Below are 22,403 nucleotides of genomic sequence, written 5' to 3' on the forward strand. Positions count from 1 at the left end.
AGAACCCTTAGATCTGCTTTTGTATTGACTAACAAAGGAAATAGCTGTGTTTTTATTTTTAAGAATTGATTGCTCTGAAGGATAGAGGAAGAAGAGTCCAATGGACAGAGACCTGGCCTTGACCATAAGAAGACTTTGCCTCTGATACATACTGGGCATGACCCAGGCCAAGTCACAGAGCTTGGTGGTCTAGGCAATTCTCTTTTTTTTTTTTTTTTAGGCAATTGGGGGTCAAGTGACTTGCCCAGAGTCACACAGCTAGTAAGTGTGTCAAGTGTTTGGTCTGAGGCTGGATTTGAACTCAGGTCCTCCTGACTTCAGGGCTGATGCTCTATCCACTGCGCCACCTAGCTGCCCCCTTAGGCAACTCTCTAAACTTCTATATTGCCGAGAAGATGCCAACCTGCGTTGGTAAAAGGAGTTTCCTGGCCTGGAAGTTACCTATGGAAATAAAATCACAGATCCAGTCCCTATCCCTTTGAAGGGAATAAGTGTTTATATGGCATCAACTCCAGGCCAGGCACTGTGCTAACCCACAAATCCCTGATGCCATTTAATTTTGGTCATGGGTATACCAATCATAAATTTAACATTTGGAACTTACTATGTGAAGAGGGATTAATTAGAATGCTTCTTTAATTGTGTCGTTGTTGTTCAGTCATTTTTCAGTCCTGTCCAACTCTTTGTGACCCCATGTGGGTTTTCTTGGCAAAGATATGGAGTGGCTTGCCATTTCCTTCTCCAGCTCATTTTGCAGATGAAGAAACTGAGGCAAACAGGGTTAAATGACTTGCCCAGCGTCCCACAACTAGAAAGTGTCTGAAGCTAGATTTGAACTTAGGAAGATGAATCTTTCGACGTATGTTTTGTGTGCCCACATGCATCTTTCTATATGTGACTCTGAAGGAGGCATGAATAGATTTCATTAGAATCTCTTCCACTCATCATTACCCAAGGGAGACTTTGATTCCTTCCAAGAAGAGAGTAAGAGGTTGGGATCATAAATTGGCCACTCTGTTCTCCTATGAGAAAGGGCACCAGGATAAAATGATGTCTATTAGATTGTAAGCTCCTTGAGGGCAGGGACTACCTTTTGCCTTTTTTGTATCTTTAGCACTCAGCAAGTGCCTGGTACATAGTAGGTGCTTAATACATATTTATTGATTGATTAATCTATTGATCCCTCTAAATATTATTAGTATAGAGGAAATAAATTTGTAGGTTCAAGCTGAATTCCTAATCACTCTCCCCTGATGGGAAAGGAGCATCCCAAGCTATGTAGCCAAAGCTTGATTTCCTTCCCATCAAATGCCAGTTCTAAAATGAACACACATAGAAAATAGCAAATAAACTCATTTATTCAAGTCAACAGCAAAATGGAAACCAGAGAACGTCTACATAGGAGAATGTATACCAGACAGCACAGACTGAAGGAGCTCCTTCATTGGGAGCAGGGTAACTTGGCTCAAGCAAGAGAGAGTATTCTGGATCTTATCCAAAGGATAGTTCCCTGAAGTGTACAGTGTGGCAAACTGCAGGAGGACATGATTGAGGTCCTGTCTGCTTTACACGTCAATTCCTTCCCCAAATCTTTCTCTCTCTTCAGGGACTTGAAGAGAGTCTAGAATTGTATGTCTTTTCTCTTAAAGTCAAATGATGAGGACACTTGTTCCATCTAACCTGTTATTGACTCCTGATGATTCTACCTTCACAACAAATCTCACGTTCTTCTCCTGCTCTTTATTCCTAAAGCTATCATCCTGGTAAAGGTCTTTTTCACCCACCTACTTGAACTTTGGTTTTCTAGCAGGTATTCCTGATTCACTTCTTCCACTCAGTACATCCTCAATACCACGGCCAAACTCATCCTTCTGCATAGATCTGATCACGTCACCCATTTGTGCAAAGATCTTCAGGGGCTTCCTATGATCTACCAAAGAAACTCCCAAGCTTCTTTTGCTTGGCGTTCAAGTCTTTCCATAATTAGGTAACACCTCGCCTTTCTAACCTGATTTCATCTTACTAATCTCTATGTACTCTGTATTCTAGTCAAACTGGCCAACTCTCTGTGCCTGAAGATACTCTGTGCATTCCATAGCTTTGCTCAGGCTCTCCCCTACAGCAAGAAGGTCTTTCACCCTCCTTCTCTTGGCCTCTTGGATTCCTACCCTCACCTTCAAAGACCAACTCAAATTGCCATCTCTTCTGTGAAGCCCTCTCTGATCTCCTGGATCTGGTATCTAACACTTTCCCCCTCAGACCTCCTATAGCACGCAGTTTTGCCCCTCTCAAATTCCCTACTTTGCTCCCTGCTCAGCTTGCCACCTGAAGCAAAGACCAGACTTCAAAAGATTTAACCTTTCCATCTCTGAGGCTTCTGCCCTGGGGCTCTACTGTCCTGCCTAGTGACTACTCCACCTGGCAGACTATTTCAGAGTAGCCCAGCCATACTCATCAATCTCCTTCTCACCATCCACCCTGACTCTGAGCTCTTCCCTCAGCCTCCTTCACCTCCCTACTCTCCAGTTCTGGAACCATGATCAAACCTATCCTACCTTACTCCTAAAAGATATATGTGGATCGGCTCCCTATTGGCTCCACTCAATCTAATTTTCCAGATCAAAATGTCCTTTCTCTCCTACCTCTCCCCTAGAAATAATATTGTTTTCCCCCTTTGGAATGTAAGCTCTTTGGGGTCAGGGGTTGTTTTGCTTTTGTATATGCTTCCCCAGTGCTTGGTACAGTAAGTGGTGCATAGTCAGCTCTTTAACTCATTCATTCACTTAAATTAATATTGTGTATCATTGTTACTTGTGTTTGTCTCTTTTCATTTCCATAAGTTCCATGCAGGCAGGCAATGTGTCTTATATAAACTTTGTACAGTGCCTAGGACAATGCTTTAAATATCCTAGGCATTTAAATACTGATTTTTAATGTCTATTAAACACTTTCTCATTTCTATTGCCTTTAATATTGGACTTACTGGATGTTATCTTTGTACTGTATCACTTTAGAAATACTGACAATAATAATGGATATTTTGAGAGCTAGACAGGAACTTCAGTCAGTCCGTCAATAAGCATTAATAAAGTGCTTATGTGGCAGGCAGTATGCTAAGCATTGGGGATAAAAAAAGGGTAAAAACACTGTTCTGCCCTCAAAGAGCTTCTATTCTGATGGAGGAGACAACATGTAAATAACTAGGGACATACAAGATATGGAAAGAGAGCATGGAAGGTTGTCATAGAGGGAAAGATGGGGCAACAAAGGCCTTCTGTCACTGGTGGGATTTCAGCCGAGCCTCAAAGGAAGCCAGCTGGGTAAACTGTTGGGCAGTGGTGAGGAGGGTGAGCATTGCAAGACATGAGGGATGGCTCAAATGTCTCCAAAGACAGGAGAGATAAAGCTGTGTACAAACAACAACAGGTAGGACATTATAGTGAAACCAGAAGGTTTGAAGACAGGAGTCAAGTGGGAGAAAAATGGAAAGGTACAAAGGGGGAAGGTTATGGAGAACTTGAAATGTCCAACAGAGGATTTTATCTTTGATGCTACAGGGAATAGGGAGCCATCAGGGTTTTTTGAGGGGCGACGTGGTCTACCTGTGCTTTGGCGGCTACTTGAGCGGACTGAGTGGGGAGAGGCTTGAGGCAAGAAGGCAGCTTTGATAGTCCTGGGGTGAGGTGAGTCCCTCCCTGCTGGTTTTAAAGATGAATAACGTAAGGGTGGAGTGAGTGGAAGAGATTCACCAGGAGAACTTGGTTGGGTGACTAGCCTGGGGTCACTCAGGTAGGAGGTGGCAGAGGTGAGATCGGAACCTATACTCCCTGACTTCAAATCCTTTGCCCTTCCTACTGACCTATAGATAGATGTGCCTTTCCCTATGATCCTCACCACAAACCTGAGAATTCCACACTACAGATAGTATAGAATCCCCAAATATCTAGAGCCAGATAAATTAATGTCTTGCCCAGGATCATGCAGCCAGTGAGCCTCAGAAAGGAGATTCAAACCTGAAGCGCAGCACCCTTTGCCCTGTGCATGCTAGAAATCACTTTCATTAAGTACAGAAAGAGATTTTCACTTCCAGAAACCCATTAAAGATTTTTTGACCATTTCCTTCTCCGTTTGTCTTCCCCCTGAATCATTTTCTGGACATCTGCTTGAGCGCAGCATTGAATGTACAAGTAGCCCAAACAAAGGAGTCAATAAAAAATTGCTTTATTTTACTTTTTTATATATATAATTTTGGAGGCAACTAGGTAGTTCAGTAATTAGAGCACTGGGTCTGGAGTCAGGAAGCCCTGAGTTCAAATTTGGCCTCAGACACTTACTGTCTGTGTGACCCTGGGCAAGTCACTTAACCTCTGTCTGCCTCAGTTTCCTCATCTGCAAAAAGGGGATAATAATAGCACCTACCTCCTAGGGTTGTGAGGGTCAAATGAGATAATATTTGTAAAGCATTTAGCATAGTGCCTGGCATAAAGCAGATGCATAATAAATGCTTTTTTCCTTCCTTCATTCTTCCCATTCTTTATAGATTAAAAAAAAAAGCATTCTTAAAAGCCAGCACACATAAGTCCATGTTTTTGGATCCTTGGTAGAAAAACCTTCCATTTCTTTTTAGGTTATCCTTCAGCCTTTAACTCATCTTTTAATTTGCCCAGACCATCCAATGAATGTCAATTAGGGATTGTCTCCAGTTCAATCTCATTGCATCAAATCTCTGAATCTTTTTTTTTTTTAAAGAAAAGCTGGAGTTACCTTGTTCCCTTTCTGATAAACAATTCCCAGGATCAAAGAGAATTTCTTTGCTAATTATGTTCAGTTTTGTTTGTAAATCAGGTATTAATTAATGAGGTTGGGACAAGCAGTGTGGAGCACTATTTAAGCTTCTAAAAATAGTTCTTATAATGAAAATATATGCATGTTTAAAAAAAAAAGAAGCCCAAAACTCAGTCAAGACAAATTCCAATCTGCATAGTTCTACATTCTCCAGTGCAGCTGTGGCCAGGAAATCTGCGGTGAAGGCCAACATTCCTCCCCTCTATCTCTTCTGCTGTGGTCACAGAAAGCAAGGAGGAATACTTACTGTGAGCTTGGGTCCAATTACTATGCCCTTGAGTATAATCAAATGACTTAAGAGCCAAGTTTCTGGCTGAATTCACTACTGCATGCAGATAGAGCTGATCTTATTTCAACACGAGTCAACAGGCATTTATTAAGCACCTCCTTCCAGGCACCTTGCAAAGACTGGATCTCATTTGACCACCAGCTCACAAAAGACTCAACGGGGTGAATGGATAGATGAAGGGAACATTAGCACACTTTCAGTCCAGTAAGTATTACTCTGGACTGGAGGTCAATGCCATTTAAATTGAACAAGACAATGTTGGACCGAGGCATAAACGGGAGTTTTTGTGCTTGAGGCAAACACTGTGAGCAGTGTCCAGGCCAAGGACCCCTCAGCTGAGACACTGTCCCACGGTAGTGAGAGTCAACGGAGAAGGGGAAGAACCAATTTTCAATCCTCCTCTCGGCTAGCTTCCTCTTACACTGATTATCCTTGCTCGCTAGAAGCTAAGCTCTGTTGCTTCCATGCTACTAGAGGACCATAAGTACTGTCGGCATCCTTAAATTCAGAGTGCTGGGACAAATCCCTGATCACCTTACCCTAGTTACAGCTTTACTGCTCTAAAAAGCAAATGACTACCCCTAGAAGGAATGTGATAAACTCCTTTTCCCTTTTGAGTTTCTTTAACAAGGGATATGTTCACCAGGTGAAGTATACATTTCCCTTTTCCTGGGTCCTTATTGCCCTATAGTCTTGGCATTGACTCAATTTATTAGCTTTGGCATCAAGGAGGAACATTGAATTGACCCCCAATGCCTGATAAAATTCACACACCTAAGCCTGCAAGAGTTCTTCTGGAGACGGTCAAAGATAGAGGGGAGAGGGTCTATACACTAGGGACTCACTCCAGGGAATCCTTTAGTACCCAAGAGAAAAGTGGCCTACACTAGACAGAGATGTGAAGGAAAGTAGGATCTGCCCACCAAAGAACCACACAACGGCCCAGATGGCTGCCTTTGCTGGTAATGTACGTCATATGGACTGCAGGGTCTCCTGACTCCCTAACAATTTCGAGTTCTTTCCCCTTGCAAAGGGATAAGGTAGCATACACAAGGTGGTCTTATAAGTCTGGAGTCTGGAGGACTGTGTAGGTTCCTGAGGGAAAGGCAGAAGCCTACCAAAGAGGGAAGAGAGGGAAGGGGGGTTGTTTTGACTATTTGTGGGTATCAAGATATTTGGAGACATCCTGGCTTCCAGAGCTAAGGACCAGCAAGCAGGTGGTGCCTTGAGCTTGGCATAACAACCTTCCTCTGCACTTTGTATGATCTCACCCTCTGGCAAAATGTATTGCTTTGATCAGCACCAGGTGTTATTGCCCCCCATATTTTTCAGGTACTTGAGAGCCATCCATCATGCCTTTTGACATGCTCACAATCCCTGTTTCTTGCAACAGCTAAGTGAACCAAACCAGGTAGTGCACTCCTGGTCCCACCATGCTACCTCTGGTCCTGTTTGTGTCTGTGAGACAACCAACTTGGAGACTGTTTCCACAGGACCCAGGAACGCCAGCATTGTCCACGCATGAGCCTACTGTTTGAACGGCTGTGCATGATTATGTCATGGTCCAGCCCACTTATGTATATAAAGCACTTCCTTGCCCCAGCATGTTAAGCTCTCCTCTTCAGGAGGATTTCTGCCTGCAACCATTTTTCACTTTGAAATTAAACTTCTGTGTCCTGACTTTTCTGCCTCTGGGATGCTTTGTGCGGCTCTGGCCACTCACAGGTAAGAGGCTGGTTCTGGTCTGCTTAACATGGCCAAGTCCTTAAAAAAAAAAAAAAGCCTAACCTATGTTGTCACAATATCATAATGCTTATATGGTGTTTTAGGGTTTGCGAAGTGCTTTACATATGTTATCTCAGTTGATACTACAATCCTGTGAAATAGATGTTATTACAACATCTCCATTTTACAGATGGGGAAACTAGTGACCTTACTAAGATCACACAGCTGACAAGTGGCTAGGCAGGATTTTAATTCAAAGTCTTCCTGATTCCAAGTCCAACACTCTATTTCCCCATGCTCTCTAGCTGCCAATTTAATATTGTGTTAGTTTATGTGGTTATACGGAAGGTAAGGGCACTTAGTGAGACTTGTCAAATTCTGATGTTTCTGGAGAAACCTTGAGCAGACAGGAGCCAATAAATATGAATGCTGAGAAGCGCTCAAGACTGAACCTGACCCACGTGAGCCCCGGCCCCTTTCCTGCAGTGATAGAGACCACAGGTTAGAGTGTGATGGAATCAGGATAATGACTTTAACACACAAGATCACCAAATCACTGAAAATCAAGGGGACTAGAGATTTTGAATTTCAATTTGAATTGAATTTACAATTGTTTAATTAAGCAACTTTAGAAAGATAACAGGATAATTCTGTTGTATATTTGAAATGAATAGCAAGTTGTGCATGGTAGCTTTGCAATTTCATATGCAATCATCTTTTTTATTGTACTATGTTATAGAAATGCTTGTTTTATTCCATAAATTAAAAATAAAAATTTTTTAAAAGATTAAGTTCCAAAGGAACTAATGGTATGACATTGTAATAATCATAAAATCTGTCATTTATTACAAAGCCCTTTATATACACAATATTTCATTTGTTCTTCATCACAACCGCGTGAGGGAAGTATTAGAGAAATTGCAATCTTCATTTTGTAGATAAGGACATGGGTTATTCAGAGAGAGCAATTGATTTGCCCCAGGTCACACAGCTAGTGAATATCAGAAGTGAGATTAAAGCCCACATCTCTTCTGGCTGCACGTCCAGCTGTTCCTATTCTTGGCAAGGTGACATTAGCACGTTATTATCACCTTTCTATTACTCAGGCCTCTCAGTTCACCATCCTCCATCAACCCTCCCCCTACCTTTGCCACCATCTTGAGGGTCAGACCGTAGGCATCCCCGTTATCTTCTGGACATGCCAATTGCTGTTTCATTTATGTTTTACTTTGAAATTATTCAGCCTGTTTTCTTTGCTATATTTGCTTCATAGAGCAATTTAGATATGGAAAAAATGTCTATATGCCTTCCCTTTCTGACAAATAATGTTAGATTATAACTCTTATTGTCACTAGATTTATCATATGCACTTAATTTTTAAACCTGACTTGTAAGTGAGTCAGGTCTATATCTACTAAGGGTGGGAAAAGTAGGATGAACTTTGGCTTTGGATTCAGAGGATCTCAGAGCAAATCCTGCTTCTACCACTCAGTACCAGTGTTATTTTGGACAAGTCATTTAGTAACTCTGGGCCTCATCTGTAACATCAAGAAACTGGAATAGATAATTTCTGGCCACCATGAATTTTCATAGGCTGTCTGGGATGCCTGGAGTATACTCCTTCCCTGAACTCTACTTCCTTCAAGGTTCAGGTCTTTCCTTATCCCAAAGCCAGGAGTTCTTAACCTTTTCTTTTTGTCATTGACCCCTTTGGCAGTCTGGGAAAGTCTATGGACCCCTTCTCAGAATAATATTTTAAAATGCATACAATAAAGTACATAAGACTACAAAGAAAAACTTTTATATTGATATATACCTATAAAATATCAAACCAATTATTAATATTAATGTAATGATATAATTTAATGTTAATATAATTATTTGATTTATTAATATTAAAGTATTAGAGAAAAATCCACAGATACCACATGAAGTATTCTCATCCTAAACCATTAATGTTCTTGTTCCTCAAATTATCTTACCCTATTTAATATGTATAAATGGCACATACCCTCTGTAGAATATAAGATCCTTGGGGAATATTTTTCTAAATCTTGTCTTTTTGTCCCCAATATCTAGCAGGATGACTTGCATCTAATAGGTACTTAATAAATGCTTGTAGCATGAATGAATAAATCTCTAAGATTCCTTCCACTTCTAAATCTATGATTCCATAATCTTTTATTTGTCTTGGCCATCATTGCCAATGTCACACCAGTGATAGTAAAATCAATAGCTATTGATTCAGTGGTGGGCTGTGTAATCTATGTTATTAAAATTCTTATTTGCCTGTTGCCATCTTAATAAGAAGCCTGCAGGCATCTGAATCAATCTAATTTGCATAGTTGCTATAAACACAATTCAGCTGACATGGCTATCATGCAAGTCTATTCTGAATAGTGTTGATTGGACAAGCATGGAGCAGCTAGATCTTATTTTACTCATGTTACTTAGTCCTGTTTAAGAGAAAAAAAAACCATATTGTTCCTCTTATGTAAAGAAAGCAAATATTATGCAACCCGTTTTAGCAACAAGCTCAGCAAGTGAATAGTTTAGAGATGGGACAACCAATGCATACAAATCTGAAAAGATTTGCCCAAGATCCTGCAATAAATTAATGGTGGTACAATCAATGGAATATTTCCTGACCCTCAAGATCACCCTTTAGTCTCTGACAATCCATTTTTGGAAAAGATTTGACATCATAAATCTGTAATAGCTAAGGATAACCAAGGCCATCCAAGTCTAGGGGATAGAATGATCTAGTCCTGTCCCTGCATAACTCATTTCTCTGTAAGCATCACAAATTAAATAACCCTGGTTACCAATATCCCAAGGAAACCTAAAGGATTTTTTCAGAAGGTCAGAAAAATTCTAGAGTTTATAAAAAACTGCTATGTAAATGAAATGTGATCACTTAACTTCTAGGAGGCTCAGGTCTTTTTGTTTGTTTATTTTGGTCTGGACCTTTGATTGCATCAGCGTGGGGAGCTTCCCTTGTGGAAACTCCTTAAGCAATTGTCTAGGAGTCTGGGAGGCAAATTGATTTGTTCACGGTCTTGACCTGGGGTCTTCCTGACTCCAAGGCTAGCTGACCCTCTCTTTACTATGCCATATTGCCTCTTGAACCATTGTTGTTGTTGCTGAGTCATTTCAGACTCTTCATGACTCCATTTGGGGTTTTCTTGGCAAAGATACTGGAGTGGTTTGCCCTTTCCTTCCCCAGCTCATTTTGCCGATGAGGAAACTGAGGCAATATAGGGTTAAGTGGCTTGCTCACAAAGCTAGTAAGTATCTGAGGTGGATTTGAACTTATGAAGATGAAACTTCCTGATTCCAAGCCCAGTGCTCTATCCACTATACTACCTTTGTTTGCTGAGCTATAAAAAAAGGGCGAGGAAATACTGCTGAACTTGACATGACTGTCATGAAGAAAATATTTTGTGTGCTTTTTTTCCCTTTAAAAAAATTTTAGTGATATTTTGTTTTTGTACCATCATTGTTTCCAAAGTATTTCCTCGTCTTCAGAGAACCATGCCATGTAACAAAGAAGAAAAAAAAGAAAAAGAAAAAATAAGAGAGGAGAGGGAAGGAGTTCAGCAAAACTAGCCATCATATCACCCAGCTCTGACAGTATATATAGTATTTGATGCCCATGGTTCTCCATCTCTGTAAAGTGAGGAGGGGAGGTACATTTTCTCTTCTCTTCTTTGTGGTTGGGTTTTTTCATCATAATTATGGAACATTAAGTTCTGTTGTTTTTACTCTGCTGTAGTCATTTTTTTGTATGTTATTTAAGGAAAACACTTTGTAAACTTCAGAGCACTCTGTAAATGAGTAATTATGATCACCATAGTTGAATGAGGGGCCTTCAACCTGCAGGATACAGACTTCAACTAAGTTGCTCTATAGTGCCATCACTTGTATGGCAGCAAACATAGGCATTTGGCTGTCTTTGGAGGTGGGACAACAGCCAGTATCTTCTAGGTCTCCAAGTTATTGCTACCATTTCCCAGCTGCAGTCATAAATGCTTGGAAAACAAAATTAGCTCATGTCCCTGTAGACTCAAAGCTATACCTGAATCTATTACTCCATCTATTTTCCCAGAATCTAGAGGAGCTATAAATAGAAAGATTTCAAACCCCCTCCCCCTGCACTTACTACTCGGGAGCACATATGGTCCCACCTTGAGAAGCCAGTAAGGGAGAACTAGATACCCACCTGACCTTATCCTCTGACTTATGGAACCTCACTCCCCTTTATGTCCCCATGTTTACAATCCTGGAGTCAGCCTTTGGCCCTTTCCTCTCCCTCACATTCCCTCCTACAGCTAATCAATTGTCAATTGTCAAGTCTTGCTGAATCTAGGATACAGCATATCTTGTATCTCTGTCCCCTTATCTCTGCTTCCATGGTCACCTCCTTCATTCTAGTCCTCATTACCTTTCTTCTGGACCATTGTAATAGTTTCTTAATTAGTCTCTCTGAGCCCAGTCTTTTCTCTCTCCAGTCAAGACATCTTCCCAATAGTACATCCTTCAAAATACTTTTCCTAGGGTATAAGTCTGACCATGTTACTCTATTGCTAAAAATTCTCTGGTGATTCTCTGTTACTTCCAGGATAAAACAAAAACTTGACATTGAAAGCACTCTTGCTCTACCCTACCTTCCAGACTTCATGACCTCTGTCTCCTAGCCAAAGGGGTTTATTGGCTGCTCCCTAAACTCAGTAGTTTACTTCCCATTTTTGCATAGGCTTTCTCACAAGCCTGGTATGCACTCTCTCCTTACCTCCTCCTCTGAAGTGCCTTACCTTCCTTTGAGGTTCAGTTCAGGCGCCCACCTACCACAAGAAATCTTTCCTAAGCCACCTAGTCCCTAGTGTTCTGTCTCACCTCCAATTATTTTGTGTTTCCTTATCTGTGCACACACTGTAACCCTTTAGTGGTATGTGAGTTCCTTAAGGGAAGGGACTGTTTGTTGTTGCTGATTTGGTTTGGCTTTGTATCCACAGCACCAAGGACAGTGCTTTGCATGTATCAGGGGTTTAATAAATGCCTGTTGAATTGAACTGAAAGATTACAAACATATTAGAGCTACCCAGAAAATTAAAGCTGCCCAGCTGAGTCTTCTGTGGCAGCCAAGTGAGCCAGTGTCAATGAGGACCCCTGTGACTCAGGGCTGCCAAAGCTGTAACAGTAACCAAGAGCATTTACTGAACTCTCCTTGCCATTCTCAGAATAGAGCTGCTGTTTTTACAGCAAGAAATCAAAGTGATGTCCTTTGAAAGAGCACAAACTTTATTGGCTAAAATCAAACACTCACTTCAAAGCTTTTCTTTCTTTTTTTTTTTTGGTCTTCTAAAAAGCAGCTTGTGTACTTATTTGTACTACATGCCTCATGCATTCTCAAACTACTGTATCTTTGAAAGAGGATTCCTGTTTGGCAATCACTCTAATGTCCTTAACTAAGTGGGTTTGACCTTGTCTGAACTGTAAAAACCACGACTGTATTCTCTTAGAGTGACAGCAAGATGGAGTGGAAAGAATCTTGGATTCAGAGTCAGAAAATCTGGGTTCATGTCCTGGGTCTCCCAAAGAACTCATTCAGTGACCTTGGGCAAGTTACTTGCTCTGCTCTTGGCCCATTAGAATGCTTCCCTATTAAACTGTAAACTACATGAATGCAGACATTATCTTTACTTTGTATCTGTGTCCATAGTTCTCAGTAAGTGCTTAGTTAACCTTCCTTCCATTCTTTTTCCTTCCTTCCTTTCTTCCTTCACTTTTCTCCCTTCCTTCTTTTCCATTCCTCCCTTTTTCCACCCTTTCTTCTGTCCTTCCTTCCTTTTTCTTCCTTTCTTCCTCTCCATTCCTTTCTTCCTTTTCTTTTTTCTTCCCTTTATCCTATGATCTAAGTAATTTGTATAGAAATGTAGGCATAGTTGCAATGACTCTTTTAATAGCAAATGGAAATATTTTAAAAACATTTTGAGCTAGTTACAGATACTGAAGCATACTGTGAGGGGAGGGCACCCTGCCACCTCACCCACTGGCTGTGAAGCAATAAATCATCTTCACAAAGCAGGGTGTCTATCCTGCCCACCCCCACACCCCAAAGCTACCTCTCCAAAGCAGTGTATTTTCCAGCAGAATCTCTCACGTTCAGATGTTGATGCAACATCGAACTCTCCTTCCTTTCTCTAGAGAAGCATCAGTGGCCTAATGGAAAGAGCTCTTCTTAGAGACAGAAGAGACGTGGATTAGAATCCTGCTTCTGACATTTGCTAGCTCTATGATCGTGGGCAAATCACTTAAATAGCTTTAAGCTTCAGTTTTCTCATCTGAGAAATGGAGATTGTAATACTTATTTTGAGTTATTATGGGGATCAAATGTTTGTAAGACATTTTGCAAACCTTAAGGTGCTAGATCTTTCTTTCTGAAATTGTTCCAAAGGAGCGTTCTAACCACACTAAAGCTTCAAAGCACAATTTAATTTTTCTCATCCATTTATTGCCACTTACTTCTTAACATTTAACACACTTAATAACAATTCAAGGCAAACATAAAAATTTCATCATTTAAGCCTTTCTCAGAATCACATTTCCAATTCATGCTTAGTTCCAAGTCATTTTCTGTCACGCTGATACCAGGAAACCATTATCTTTTCCTCATATTCCCTATTTCTATCTTGTAGACTCTTCCAGCCTATCAGGCTAGAGCATTGACCACAAAAGGACATTTATCTAGGTCTAGTAAAACCTCCACAATGGATGAGAGACAAGTTTATTTATAGGAGGGCACTTGCCCAGGGAGCCTTCTCAGTGAAGAAGCCTCTTTGCAGGTTATGGCCTCTATAGAAGTGAAGAGCATAGTTGCAGAATCTGTCTTCCCACCTTATGGATAGTCCTGAGATCAGTGTTAATTCAGTCTATTTTAGTGAATAAAGTTATATTGGATGAAGAAAATACTCAGTATGCTGTATTGTACAGCTGTTAGCATGAAACCCTGCCACCAAAAAAAAGAGAGAGAAAAATACAGACAGTGGCTATCAAAAGAAAAGGGGAAATGACTAAAAATCTCTGTGTTTGGTCTGATGTTAAAAGATGAGACATTTTTACATTGCCTCAGTCTTTGTTTTTCCAGAATCTAACCATGACTCAACATTATACTCATTGTGCTTTCCTGGCACAGGCAACCAATGCCTTAAAAAAACAAAGCAAAACAAAACAAAAAACCAAAAAAAAAAAAAAACAAAAACAAAAACCCGACCACATCAGGCTGAGATTGTTTCTCCTTCCATTTTTTTTTGATACCTGCCTTTTTTGGTGATTTCAACAGCAGGATGCTACATTTTTTTATCCTTCTCATAGATGCCAAGGTGAGATACTATCCTTTGTCCTTGAGACAGAAGAAGAATAGCACAATGGACATAATGTTCAAGTTGGCATCAGGAAGATCTGGGTTCCTTGAGAGCAAAGAGTGTTTTTTTAATTTTCTTTGTATTCCCATAGCTCAGCACAGCGCCTGGCATGTAGTAGGAACTTAATAAATGCTTGTTGACTGACTGCCTGGGTTCAAATCCTGTCTCAGACACTTACTATCCATGTAAGCCTAGATAAATTCCTTAACCTCTGTCAGGCTATTTCCTCGTCTGTAAAATGGGGATAACAACAATGGGATCAAATGAGATCCTCTCTATAAAAGCACTGTATAAATAAATGCCGGTTATTATTATTCCCTGCTCACATCTATTTGGAGCAAAGTCAACACAATGAATTTGAAGGGTCATGGTACAGTAGAAAAACCAGCAATGCTGTTGCCATTTTCAATAATTTGATGTTCTCATTTCCCAATACTACATCAGAAAGTTGAACAATGTGGAGATGGGATTTGAGCAACACTTCTACTTTAAAAATTTATCTGGTAATTCTCAAAGCACTATCACACGCCCTTTATAATGCACTTAGTCTCTAAGATGAGAAAGCACCAGGACTTGTATTAATAATCTTTCAAAGAGTTGAAGTCAATTCAGCATTTGACTATGCCAGGTGTCGTCCCCCCCCCCCCCCCCCAGCACAGATCCTGGCATTGGAGGGAAAACGAAGCAATTCTTCCTTGTTTTCAACAACCCAGCATCACAATAATACAATATTTAAAACGCTTACTGTGATTTTCCAAGTACATTTGCTATTGGGAGGGTAGACTCCAGGGAATCCTTCACTGCCAATAAGTCCAGTTTCTCCAGAAAGAACGCCACCGCATGTGAAAACAGGTCTGGGAAGATTAAAACAACAACAAAAAGAATAAAGTTTCACTTAGAAATACAATCTATCAACATTGTCTATATTCAATAACTAATCCCAACCTTGAAAATGTTCATAATGCAAATGAATAAACACAAGGAAATTCACACAATGCATACATGTATTTTAAAAGACACTACCTCTTGAGCATTCATTTCAATTCAGTCAGTTCTAATCATGATAAAAGCAAGGTTAGAAAAAGCAACTGAATAATTCAGCCGCCCAAACAAGTAGTAAAAATCAAGTCCTTCAGAATGTTCAATTTATTTCCACAGACATTTTAAAAAAATCCCTTTGGCTACCGTTTATATTGAAGAAAAGAAGGGGCTAACGATTAGTTTGTTTTTAGAGTAGGAAAGCAAACAAATTGATGAAAGACAAGAGTTTCTTAGAACCTGACAGATGCATTTCCCCTTTCTCTCCTTTTTAAGAGACTTTCCTATTAGCAAGATTTCCATAGAGGAAAGAAGGATAGTGGTGGAAGTGGAGGTGGGTTACGGGTAAAATTTGACAAAACCCTGACTCTCAACCCTAGCTAAATGCAGCAGATACAATTTGAGATCATGGAATTCACCTCCCAGCATGATGCCCAGAATTTCTCTCGTCCAGCTTATGTTGTTTCCCCGGGCTTAAACCACTCACTGGGCAAAAGTTCCCAGAAGAGACGGAAATTAAAGAGAGAAAGGTGGCCACATGGGTCTGGGAATCCCTTTTGATCCCCCCCACCCCCACTTAGAACAGGGAGGACAGCGGGAGTGGTGAGGGGATTTGGTTTAATGATAATATCACCAGCTGCTTGCAACAGCAGAAATGGGACGGGGGAGAAGCGTATCTAACTCCAGCATGGAGGTTGCCCAAGGTGGGAAAGAGTGAGAGGGTCTACCGGGTGAGGGAGAGCTCGGGACTCAGGGAAGCTGAAGGGGGAGGGGAAGAGGAGAGGGGCAGAATGCAGAGGAGCGTCGTCAGAAACCCCAGTGGCTCTCTGAGCCGGGACCGAGGCACAAGGGAGTTGCCAGAGTGCCAGCGTCCCAGAGAAAGGAAGCCCAATTAGACGCGCAGTTGTGAGAGGCTCTGGAGCAAGCGGTGGTGGACCAGAGGGTGGTGGGCAGAAATGCCTCGGACTGAGAGCTGAGCTGTCCGGTAGGACACCGACCCGGCTTTTGGGGCTCCGGGGAAGCTGACTAAGAGGGGCTTGCGGGCGCAGTGAGTTAGGCGGCCGCGCGAGGGTCCGAGGCTGCGGGGGCAGTGGCTGTGCGCCTCTGAGCCCAGGCACGCAGCAGCAGCAATGGTAGCAGCAGCGGCAGGGGCAGCAGCAGCGGCAGGGGCAGCAGCGGCAGCAGGGGCAGCAGCTGCTCTTCGGAGCCCCATCCTCCCACTGCTCCCCACGCGCCTCCTCTGCCCCAGGCTCTTTACCTCTCCTGTGGTTGCTGCCCCGAGACCTGAGCCGCGGCAGCCAGCAGCAGCCAGAGCCAGGAGCGGATGCAGGAGGCGCCTCTCATGGCTGATGGAGACGCAAGGCGGACACACACACACACACACACACACGCACACACACACACACACACGCACGCACACACACACACGCACGAGCACACGTTTACTCTCACACTCTCACTCACACCCGGGAGGCCACTAAATGCACATAGAGCAGACGGTTTTCGAGCCCGCGGGGAGGGCTTTTAAAGGGAGAGTTGTAGTGTAGTCAGACTCTACACAGAATTTCCCTCGAGGAGTCTCTCTGGCAGCGAGAAGCCACTGATGAATATACCATTTGTTCTCAGGGCAGCAGGAGGAGGAGGAGGAGGCTGCTTTCCCGACCAGATCCTCCTCCTCCTCCTCCTCCTCCTCCTCCTCCTCCTCCTCCTCCTTTCCCCATCTCCGTGACTCAAAACTCTTCTCAAACTCTGAGTTTCAAACTTCCGAAGAGGGTGTGGAAAAGAAAATCCCACTGAATGAGGCCAGGCAGCACACTGCATAACAGCGTGTTTATATGTGGGAATTTAATAAGGTGGGGTTTTTAGTTGGGGAAAAAAAGGTGGGGAGGTGTATTTTTATGCCATTTTATTAAAGGAAGGTGTTTGGACCTCCTGGCTTTGCCCAACTGAAGGCTCAGTTTTCCATCGCTATCTCCTCATATTCACCTACTCAAAGAAAAAAAAAAAAAATCCAAACTCCAGTTTTACTTGAAGCCTGCTCAGTTTGTTACTTTAAGCCAACGTTTCATTTCAATAGTTTCATTTTTTAAAAAAGGGTGTGAGGGCGACTAAGGACGTGACAGATGATTTCTGGGTGGGGATTTGGAATTGCATTTTCAGGCCATTAGCTTCCCAGTGAATTGCTCTCTGAAAGAAGCAGGCCTTTCGAGCTAATAAGACAAAATCAGAATCATCAAACCTTGTGATCAGGGTTGTGGTGAGGCTCAAGTGAGATAATGGATGTAAAGCATTTTGCGAAACTTAAAGCGCTTTGAAAATGCCAGTTATTACTATTGTCACTATTAATGATTAGCCTACAGTCATCAGGTCTCCAGTCTGGTGATGACTTCATTCCTCGAACTCTCTTCTCCGCTTCTGCTGACTTCAAGCAATATTTACTACGCAATACTAGAGCGTGCTGGTAAATGTTTAGCAACCGAGCTGGGGAGAGGGAAAGTTTAATCTGCGTTATTAACACTTTCTTAAGTCTAGACAATCAACAAAACAGTCAATTAAGCCTTGATTTGTAAAGACTGAAGGAAGGTTTAAACTGTCACACTGAAAATTTAACAATCGGGCTCTCCCAAGGTGGTTATAACTGACTCTAGCAAACCCCGGCTTAGGATGGTCCTGAATAGCATAGAACATTGCTTTGAAAAAAAAAAAAAGTTCCTTTGCCTGAGGGGTCACATTATTACTTTAAAATTGATCCCTCTTCTGTTGAAAGGGTCGTTCACTGGATGAAAGGCTGGTGAAAACGTGTACAGACATTCCTGGCTTTGCCCCAAGTGCTTCTGCGAAGAACAATTTGCCAGACTGGCGATCACAACTTGCTTTTTTTTCCTTCACAATCCTTTTTTTTTTTTTTTTTTTTTAATGGATTCACATTCAAATGGATTATTGAAAAGTCTTACCAATGTTTATGATTAATGACATTCTGATTTGGTGCAATAAACACTTGTCTTTTTTTTTCAACATCTGAAGAAGTAGCATTCTTTACATTACTCACATTTCAAAGTTATTCCTTAAGTGTTATGAGTCATACTTGATCAGAAATTGATTTCCAATACTAAAACCGCAAGTGTTAAGGTCCTAAATGAGACTCCTGGCGAGGAAAGAAGTAGATAATTGGCTCTAGAGACTAAAAATTCTGATTTATATGGCATGGACACACGGAGGGACTTACATAAGTCCCAGATTTTTCCAATGGGGTTTAATTTGTATTACCTTTTTAAAAAAATAAGAAGGAAGAAACAAGTAAATAACAAAAGCAAAACTAATTATTCAGTTCTCTGAAAGAACCACACCCTGCATGACATTTTTAAAAAATGCATTACGAACTTTGGCAAATCACATTGCATTCTGAAGCTTATACCCTTAACCAACTCAAAAAAAAATTTTTTTTAAATGAGGAAAATTTCTGCTTCTTTATCTTGTACACATTTCAAGAGAGATTGTATAATTTAAGATAACAACAGTGAAATTTAGGGTTCAAAATCATCAACAGAAAACATTGTTCCATTTAGTTTTCCAGTTAAAAATGCTAATTTATATCAGTCAGAATGAGTGTTTCAAGGTAAGTTTGGATTCAAGATAAAAATTGTTTTCAAGTATTGAAAATAATGTAGCTAGAATAAATGTCACACAACGGTAAACATTTCCATATATACTAGTTTACAAGATTATGCTCTTAGTCATGACTTTTTTTTTTCAAATGTACCTAGTCATTCAATGTTTTCAACACTGGTCATTTCGTTACTATTAAGGAACATAAGAAAACCCCCAAATGTATTACATGTTTTTAAGAGCAGTTCAGTAAAACCAATATTAGCTATTAGTTACACATGTTTTACTTGGAATCTCAACTCTGACCAAAATTATAAACCCTAAATATCTTGAAAAGCTCTGTCTTTAAAATGATTCAGTTCAAACTGGAATTTGAAGAAATCAAATAATATATAAAATATATTTGAAAGGGGAATAAATTATATATGAAGAAGAATCCCTGTGGAAGCTCTGAGGGAACCAGTTTGACTCTACTCTTAAATTTCTTGCTTCCTTGTCCTTTAAAGATCTCACCTGGCTGACCTGGAACCCAGTATTAATCCTGCCACCATCCCACCTCTCACCTACTCAAGTGCTATTGAACAGAATTGGAAGAGAGTATGAAATCATGATAAATACGTCTGTTGTATTTATGCTGACTAATCTTAACTGGGTCCTCACTACAGCAAGGAAGTCCTACTATTCCTTCCTAATTCCATTTCCCACTCAACTCGGCAACTTTTCTCCTCTAGCCTCCCACCCCATTTCTTCCTTCCCCTTCCCTACCCTCTCTTCCTCATCTCACATCTCTCTGAACCGGTCCCCTCCTATCTCTACCTTTACTCCAATCTGATAATGAGGTGGCCTTTATACTAGACAAGGCCAAACTTCTCTCTCTATATTTCCTCTTGTCTTCTCTTCTCTTGCAGGTTGCCCCCACCATCATCCCCACCCTTTCTCTAATCTTTGATCTTTTCCTATCTAATGGCTCCTTCCAATATGCTTACAAACACACCTAAGTCTTGGAGACCTAGGTGGCACTCATCTTCTTGAGTTCAAATCTGTCCTCAGACACTTCAAGGTCAGCTACTGCACTGACAGTAAATTAGTTAACTTGAAAAGGCTACAAGTCAGGATTTAAGTGGAGGGAGATATGGTATGTGACTTTTTAAAAAAAATTTAAATTTTAAAATTTTTATTTATTTTTGTTTTTTTAAATTTTTTATTATTATTTTTCTTTTTTTCTTTTTTCTTTTTTTGGTATGTGACTTTTTGTTCACAAATCATTATACGCTCAATGCAGCCTCTGAGACTGAGATGCAACAAAGTATGGATTTATTCTCTACTGTTCATGCTAATTTTGGCCTAACAATTAACACCAAGAAAATACAGGTTCTCTACTAGCCAGCACCTCATCATCCATATGTGGAACCACAGATTACAGCAAATGAAGAAATTTTGAATGTTGTGGATAAGTTCACTTGCCTTGGAAGTATACTTTCCAGAGATTGACACATAGATGATGAAGGTGATGTACACATTTCCAGAGCTAGCTCAGCACTTGGGAGACTCCAAAGGAAAGTATGGGAGAGAAGGGATATTAGACTGCTTGCCAAACTGAAGGTCTATAGAGCAATTGTGCTGACTTCATTATTGTATGCCTGTAATACCTAGACAGTCTACCAGTGCCATACCAGGAGACTGAATCCCTTCCATTTGAATGTCTAGGAAGATTCTGAAGATCACCTGGCAAGACTTGATACTGGACACTGAGGTCCTTTCTTATCTTAGATGCCAAAAGTATGTTTGCCTAAAAGATTATTTTGTGGAGAACTCACAAAAGGCAAGTGCTCACATAGAGGTCAGAAGAAGTGATACAAGGATACTCTTAAGGTCTCTCTGAAGAGCTTTAGTATCGATTGTGAGAAAAGGGAGATGCTGACAGAGGATTGCCTGGCCTGGCGTGCCTGGATCAAAGAAAGTTGTGTGCCCTATGAGCAAAACAGAATTATGGTAGCTCAAAAGAAAAGTGAGATATGCAAATTTAGAGACACCTCCATTCCAGATGTTCATATGGCCTATTTGTGCCCCGCCTGATAAATAGATCAAGGAAAGATAATTTAAGAATTTTAGGACTATCAGAAAGGACTATAAAAAAAAAGAGCCTGGACATCCCATTTCAAGGAATTATAAAGGAAAACTTCCCTGATGTCTTAGAACCAGAGGGCAAAATAAAAATTGAAAGAATCCACTGATCACCTCCTAAAAGAGATCCTGAAACGAAAACTCCCTGGAACATAATAACCAAGTTCCAGAGCTCCCAAGTCAAGGAGAGAATACTGCAAGCAGTCAGAAAGAGACCATTCAAATACCATGGAGCTACAGTAAGGACCACACAAGACTTAGAAGCTACTATATTAAAGGAGTGGAGGTACTAGAATATGATTCCTGAAAGCAAAGGAGCTAGGATTATAACCAAGAATAAAAGCCCTTGAGGGGCAGGGAATGGATATTTAATGAAATAGAGAAATTTCAAGCATTCCTGATGAAAAGACCAGAGTTGAATAGAAAATCTGACATTCAAACATGAAACTGAAGGGAAGAATAAAAAGGTAAACATGAAAGAGAAATCAAAGTTAAACTCTTTATATTCCTATATGAGAAAATGATACATCTAAGTCTTAAGAAATGTAACATTATTCAGGCAGGTAAAGGAGTCTGCATAGACAGAATGAGTTGATTATGTTGGAATGACCTTCAAAAAATAGAAGGGTATGAAAGAGGGATGCACTTGGAGAAGGGGGAAAGGGGGAGGAAGAATGGGGGAAATTATCTTACATAAAAGAGACATGCAAGGAAGAACTTTTAATAGTGGAGGGGGAAATGGGGATGGGTGGGTAATGCTTGAACTTCACCCTCATCTGAATTGGTTCAGAGAGGGAAGAATACACACACACACACACACACACACATCTACACACACAAACTTGGTTGGGTACAGAAATCTATCTTACCCATAGAAAATCTATATATCCCAAATCTTCATCTTAATTACTTAGAGAAGTAGGAGGTGAAGGGGAAAAGAGGAAGAGAGGGAAATGATAAGAGAGGATTAGGGGAGACAGTGGTCAGAAGCAAAACAGACTTTTGAGGAAGAACAGGGTAACAAAGAGAGAGTGAGAAGAATAAACAGGAAGGAGGGAAATATGTAGTTAATAATCATAACTATGAATGTGAATGGGATGAACTCACCCATAAAATGGAATCAGATAGCAGAATCAATTAGAAACCAGAATCCAACAATATGTTGTATACATGAACACGTTTGAAACAGAAGGACATATATGGAGTTAAAATAAGGGACTGGAGCAGAATCTATTATACTTCATTCAGCTGAAGTAAAAAAAGGTAGAGGTAGCAATTATGATCTCTGACAAAACAAAAACAAAAATAGACCTAATTAAAAGAGATAATTATATAAACTTCATGTTGCTAAT

At 40.7% G+C, this 22,403-nt stretch overlaps 1 protein-coding gene across 1 annotated transcript in view; it reads right to left on the reverse strand.

Annotated features, from left to right (window-relative positions):
- The window catches only part of PCOLCE2 (procollagen C-endopeptidase enhancer 2), an 82,448-nt gene extending 65,519 nt beyond the window's left edge, over positions 1-16,929 (reverse strand). Inside the window, exons 1-2 of the mRNA XM_027876000.1 lie at positions 16,580-16,929; positions 15,029-15,137 (exon numbers count right to left, since the gene is read on the reverse strand). Of these exons, the coding sequence (XP_027731801.1) occupies positions 15,029-15,137; positions 16,580-16,665 (195 nt within the window). The 5' untranslated portion in view covers positions 16,666-16,929. The remainder of the gene's footprint in view (positions 1-15,028; positions 15,138-16,579) is intronic.
- Between the last annotated feature and the right edge of the window lie 5,474 nt (positions 16,930-22,403).

Source organism: Vombatus ursinus, unplaced genomic scaffold, assembly GCF_900497805.2.
Source record: "Vombatus ursinus unplaced genomic scaffold, bare-nosed wombat genome assembly UNPS02014810.1, whole genome shotgun sequence".
NCBI lineage: Eukaryota > Metazoa > Chordata > Mammalia > Diprotodontia > Vombatidae > Vombatus > Vombatus ursinus.